Source organism: Pezoporus flaviventris, unplaced genomic scaffold (assembly GCF_033815535.1).
Source record: "Pezoporus flaviventris isolate CSIRO_AGI_PZ_B2104156 unplaced genomic scaffold, CSIRO_AGI_Pfla_v1 ptg000031l, whole genome shotgun sequence".
NCBI lineage: Eukaryota > Metazoa > Chordata > Aves > Psittaciformes > Psittacidae > Pezoporus > Pezoporus flaviventris.
In genome coordinates, this window is record NW_026892579.1 from 20,220,151 (window position 1) to 20,226,103 (window position 5,953).

The window sequence follows — 5,953 nt, forward strand, 5'->3', positions numbered from 1 at the left end:
GTGCATTTATTACTGGTGGCCATTGCTAACCTTTTCATATGCCATCAGAGTTGCATATTAAATGATAGGTTTTTTAAGTTTTTCTTTGCATGCTTTATCTGTTTACAAGGAAATGCATTCCCAAGCAAGTAATGAGTAACATACAATATAAAATGCACCTGTTAAAATATTTAAGATAAAGTCCCACCCAAATCCTCGATGTAGATCACTACAGGACGTCAAGAGGACCGAGAGCTTAAAATGAATCAGTAAGCACTTGGATAAGTGCTGCATTGATTTACAAGCCCAAAGCTCACTGACCACATGACTGAGCTGCATTTAATTTAGTTCAAGACATGTAAGTATGGGGTTATGGGGTTTTATAATAAACAATTCCATTCAGGTAAAATTTTCTTTAGCTTACAAACTCTACAACTTAATTTGGAATTTAATTTGGTTGGGTTTTTTTTTTCCTTTGGTAGAAAAGATATTATGAAAATTCTATCAGCTTGTACCTTCACAATAAGGTGGACCCTAGCATCTGTCTCCATGTTTTGCAGCTGCTTTGAGAGCAAACAAGAGGGGGGGGGGGGAGGGGTTGCGCCAAGTGAAACAGATCTCCTCATTGATCAGTGCTAATTCTCCTAGTATATTTCACAAAACTGTCAAACATGTCTCTAAGATACACATTTATATAAAACTTTATTCAGATTACTACTGCAGGGCTATTAATTCAGAGACTATAAAGCTATCTACATTCTTAAGATGTATAGACATTTCTTATCGAACAGCAAACTTCCACACAACAGTTCTTGTAAGACTGTTTATTGAATAGTTCAGATGGAGTTTAGGTGCAGTCTGTATAAAAAAAAACCTCTCTTTTCATGTAAACTGCAATCAAAAATAACTTTACAAAATAGTAAGAGACTTACTGAGATTGTAAGTTTCCTAACATGTAAAACTACAAAGTATTTGGGCATGCTCACTATTCAATTTCCTTCTTTGTAACAAGAGTTCTCGTTAAAAGGATCTTCTTTGTTGTTGTTTTTTTTTTTTTTTAAATCTTAATGTAGCCTATGAAATGAAACCATTGTCATCACAATTTGGATATACAACATCAAAATTGGCACAGAGAAACATAACATTTTTTTCCCCAAAAAGTTGAGACAGCTTTTGTTGAATGGTGTCTGCATCAGTAACGTTTTAATAAAACTCTGGTGGCTTTGAAGCACCAGAGAGAATCCTTTTTTCTTTGACATCTTGAAAAAGAATTTCCCACAAATATAATGGCTAAGGGGGAAAAAGAAGTAGCAGCTTCTTTCCTACGGACAGTCCAACGCCATGTGCAGCTGCCCAGCATCGCAAAACAAAAATGAACTCGACAGCACAGGAAGGCATGTCCCCCTCAGGTTACACGCACGTCTTGAGATTTCTCTGTGGAGAGGGAACCAAGCATGAGGGTAAAGCGTAAGTCTACTTTTCATGCATAGCTACTGTGCGCTGCCCCGTGCCCTCGGCGCTTTGTCAGACATCTGAGTTGGTGCTGAGGTTTGTTAACCTGGGGTCTGCATTGATCTCGTATCTGTAGTGGTAGCCTTCCATGTGATCCCTACAGGCATCCCTGATGTTATGCATCCACTTTTTGATTCCTTTTCGGTTCAAATACAAAACCAGGAGGAAAATGGCCCCGATGAGAGCCAAGACTATCCCTAGGAAGACATACGAAGTCTGTAGCTGGGAAGGCAGGTCTATGGGCACAGAGCAGTTCAGGTCCAAGCTGCTGATCTTCAGCAGGGCTTTGCCCAGCATCTTGTCGGGATAGGCACAGGTCAGGGCTTCTTTGCCCTCCACCTGATCACTCTCCTTGAGCCAGGCCACCAGGTCCTCGATGGTGCAGTCGCAGACCCAGGCATTGCGGCCCAGGCTGATGCGCCGAAGGGCGGGCAGGCCACGGAACTGGGCCAGGGTGTCGTTCCTCAGAATGCCCAGGGAGTTGTCGCTGAGGTTGAGGCTCTGCAGCTGGCTCAGCCCCTGGAAGGAGACGTTTCCCAGGCCCACCAGGGAGTTGTTGCTGAGGTCCAGCTGCTGCAGGGCGGGCAGGGCCGTGAACATGCCGGGGGGCAGCAGAAGCAACCCGTTGTCCGCCAGCTCCAGGCGGCTGAGGTTGCGCAGTGTCCCGGACTGCAGCATGGTGGCCAGGCTGAGGAGGACGCCGTGGTCACGCAGGGCCCCACGGAGGGACAGCTCCTCCAGAGGGCTCCCGCCCTCCCCAAAGGCGTGCGGGCTGAGGGACAGCAAGGGGTTGCCGCTGAGATCCAGCTGCCGCAGGGCGGGCAGGGCAAGGGCGCCTGCCTCCACGGTCCGCAGGTGGTTGCCGCTGAGGTTGAGGGCGCTGAGGTCGGGCAGGCGCTGGGCGGGGAAGGCGCCGGGCGGCAGGCGGGCTAGGCGGTTGCCGGTGAGGAAGAGGTTGCGCACGTAGGGCGGCAGGTCGGGCGGTACCGCCGCAAGGTTCCTGTTCACGCACTTCACTGTCTTGGCCGGCTCCGAGCACTTGCAGAGGTCCGGGCAGCTGCCGGGCTGCTGCGCCGAGCCGCAGCCCAGCAGGACGTGCAGCAGCAGCCCCAGGCAGAGCGCGCCGCGCCCCGGCATCGCGCCGGCCCCGCACACAACTTTGCCCTCCGGGCGCCTTCGGCTCCGGGCGGCGCGGCGAGGCGAGACGAGGAGAGGCGGGAATCGGCTCCCGCTGGGGCGCTGCCTGCTCCTGGCAGCCCCTTGTCCGGGGACAGGCGCTTCCCCTCCGGGGCTGGCTCGGCTCCGCTTTCTCAGCGAGACCTGGCGGTAGGGGAAGAAAGGAAGAGGGCAGCGGTGGGGCGGCGTGGCTCTGCTCGTTCACCCGCCTTCCCCAGCCCCGCGCCTCAGCCCCCGGCAAGTGGCTCCCCACAGCGGTCCCGGCCCCGAGGAGGAGCGGGGGATCCCGCCAAGGAATAAGTTTTCCCCCACTTCCAACGCGCGCCGCCGCCTTCCCACCTGGCCGGTGTCTCCACTGGCGAAGCACGGAGGGGAAGGAAGGGTTTAACTCGCCGCGTCCCACCACTCCTGTCCCAGGGCTCTCCCCCCGCTCCGCGCCACGACCGATGCAAACTCCCGCCCGCAAACCCCGCCACGGCACTGTGCCCCGTGCTCACCTTCCGCCCCGCGCCCGGAACAAACTCCCCCGGAGGAAAACAGCCGCCACTGACTGCCCCCAACTCCACCACCCACCCCCGCCGCGCCTGGCCCTGCCTCCACTGACAGGAGAAACCAACCGCGGCCCGGCCGGGGGGGAGCCGCCGGCCACGCCCCGCCAGGAGGGTCCGCTCGGCGCCCCGCTGCCTTCGCCCCCCAGTTGAGGCGGTGCTGCCAGAAGCTCACCTTGCTGCCGAGCGGAGCCGCCCCACGTGGAGAGCCCCTCAGCGCGGCGGGTGGCGCGGCGAGTGGCGCGGCGAGGCTTGCTCGCGGAGCTCTGTGGAGGGAGAGCCGGCTGCGGGGACAGCCGGAGAGCCCCGCGCCCCCCTACCCGTCTTGGCAGCGCCGTACCTGTGCCCGCTCCGACTCCGTGGCAGGGGGCACCGCGCCAGAGCCTGGCTGCTCGGTGCTGTGCTCTGTAGTGTCCCCACTCAGCGCGCTCGGGCCGTGCAGGACTGGGAAATCCCAAGGGATTCCCAGGACGGGGGGCCGGGACGGCCCTGCGCGGCCCCGCCCGAAGCCCACCCTGGGCCCGGGTGCGGCGAGGGGGCTCGCCCGCCTTTCCACGGAAAGGGGGGAGTAACACCAGAAACAAAATACACGGAACGAGCTCCAGAAAAGTACAGGAAAAAAAAACACCCACCTAATCAAACCCCCCACAAACAAACAAAACCCGAACAGCTACAGCAAAGAAATGCAAACCAACAAACAAGCACACCATCAAAACTCCGCAAAACAAACCCACCAGAATCTGTAGAGCTCTTAAATACTAATAATCATTAAAAAAAAGGGGGCCATAAATTGACAGCTTAAGTCTGAGATTTAAACTTTATTGTGGTGAGGAAAAGCAGCCTAAATATCTATCTGCATGTAAAGTATTTACCTGTTCCGGTCACTATGGCTGACCCAAAATTGCCCTGGCATGCCTGAACACTATGGGTAGTACAAATGCTATTTTGTAGATGGGTGACTTGCTTGGGTACTCCATGGACAGAGATTTGAGGAAGAGATGAACGGTGGGAGCTGTATAGGGGCTGTATTTGGCCGCTGGTCCTTAGGAAGTGACTGAGATAGTCAAATAATGTCGAATTAACTGGGAGACATATCAGTATATTCAAATAAGCAGTTTTAGCAATGTGAAGCTTAGCACTTTGTGACTCATTTGGACTTTCCTTACCCTTCTCATAACTGCTTACACAAGACTTCCTTCTCCCTGTATATCAGTTATGCTCCTTCTCTCCTGCTTTCCTGATCAACTAGCTTCCTTTTTTTTTGGTAAAGTCAGCAGAAATCTTACAGCTGTCAAAACCCACCGGGGAAATGAACAGATGAATCCAGTATGAAGTGTTAAGAAGATCAGCCTAGGAATCTGGGGATTAATAAGCTAAAATAATGATTTCTGAAGGATTGTTCTCCTCTCCCTGTCTGGGGCTGTGGTGGCAGGCAGGGGCATGAAGATTATGGAGAAAAGGAAATACGGAGTGGCTGAAGTAACAGTGATACAAGTGAGATCTTAAGACTCACAAGTTGTTCCAGAAGTTTGGGAAGTTAATGCTTTGATGTTGAGTTAGAAAAACACTGGCACTACACTGGAGGAGTTTTTAGTGTGTTAAAAAGTATGTGCATTCCAGATACACATGCCTTAGTATAGTGCTTAGGAAAGTGGATAGGTAAAGATATCCTGCATTTTGTAAAGTCATGTTCTCCTAATCTATTAAAATTCCTTGAAAAAGGCAAAGAAAGAAGACCAACCACAAATTGGCCGACTGGACAAGTGAAATGCTGTGATCAGTAAGAGGCAGTTTCCAAAAGGAGATAGCTTTTTAAAACAGGTAACTGAAAATACTAGCAAAAAATCTGAGATAAATCATAGAAAAAATATTTATTGAACATTTACTGAGCATCCCTATAACCATTTAATGTAATCCTGCAATTAAGAGCAATTGCACTGTTCTGCTTGTCATGCTGACCAGAGTTGTCCTGGCAGCTCCTGGCTGTCTGTGATTCTCCCGTGGCTGGGTCTGTGCCTCTTGCTCTGCACACCAGGTTACCACTTGGGGCAGGGAACATGATTTTGTTCTGTTTATGGAGTGCTCCCTGACAGGTGCTTAAATATGCCAGTAACACAAATAATAAATAACAAATATTTTCCTATTGCTTCCTATTATTCCCATAGTAAATTGCACTGGGTAAGCCTGCTTAAGCTTGCAAGAGGAAGAAAAATACTTGCAAATCTGCTCTCTTCTCGTTTAAATAAAACAATTTTCCTCAGAGGCATACTGCAAAAAGGAAATCATACTTTCTGGTGAATACACTTACACTGAATGGATCTCCTGGATGCGTTTGTAATCTGTACTAGCAAAATGGAGAAAAACACCCCTGATGTATTTCAGGTCAGTTTTGGCTATTACAGTTGATTAATTTCTGAATTTGCATTGCACAGCTCATACAATTTCACCTTACTGGACTTTTCGCACAAAGTTGATGCAAAACTTCTGAGTTAAAACAGTATTTGAAAATCTATCATCTTGGCTAAAGGGCTCAAACTGGTACATAACTTACCATAAGGAAGCTATTCCTGTGGCTGATATTCATATGAGTTGACTGAGAGGCTCACGTTAATTTGCGAGGATTGAGCGATGCTTCAGTCTCTCCATGGTTCTACTGGGGTCTCCAGACTGGGGCGGGGTGACATGCCGATCATGTGGAATCAGGAAGGAAACTTCTCCCCATCCTCCTCCAGGAGGTT

At 50.6% G+C, this 5,953-nt stretch overlaps 1 protein-coding gene across 1 annotated transcript; it reads right to left on the reverse strand.

Moving 5' to 3' along the window:
- Positions 1-1,027: 1,027 nt before the first annotated feature.
- TPBG (trophoblast glycoprotein) lies at positions 1,028-2,825 on the reverse strand. Its single transcript, XM_061461810.1, has one exon. It carries the CDS (start codon positions 2,626-2,628, stop codon positions 1,504-1,506), a length of 1,125 nt encoding a protein of 374 aa, XP_061317794.1. The 5' UTR covers positions 2,629-2,825; the 3' UTR covers positions 1,028-1,503.
- Between the last annotated feature and the right edge of the window lie 3,128 nt (positions 2,826-5,953).

Coding starts and splice junctions, on each gene's coding strand:
- TPBG (XM_061461810.1), bottom strand. CDS start 2,628: ATGCCGGGGCGCGGCGCGCTCTGCCTGGGGCTGCTGCTGCACGTCCTG.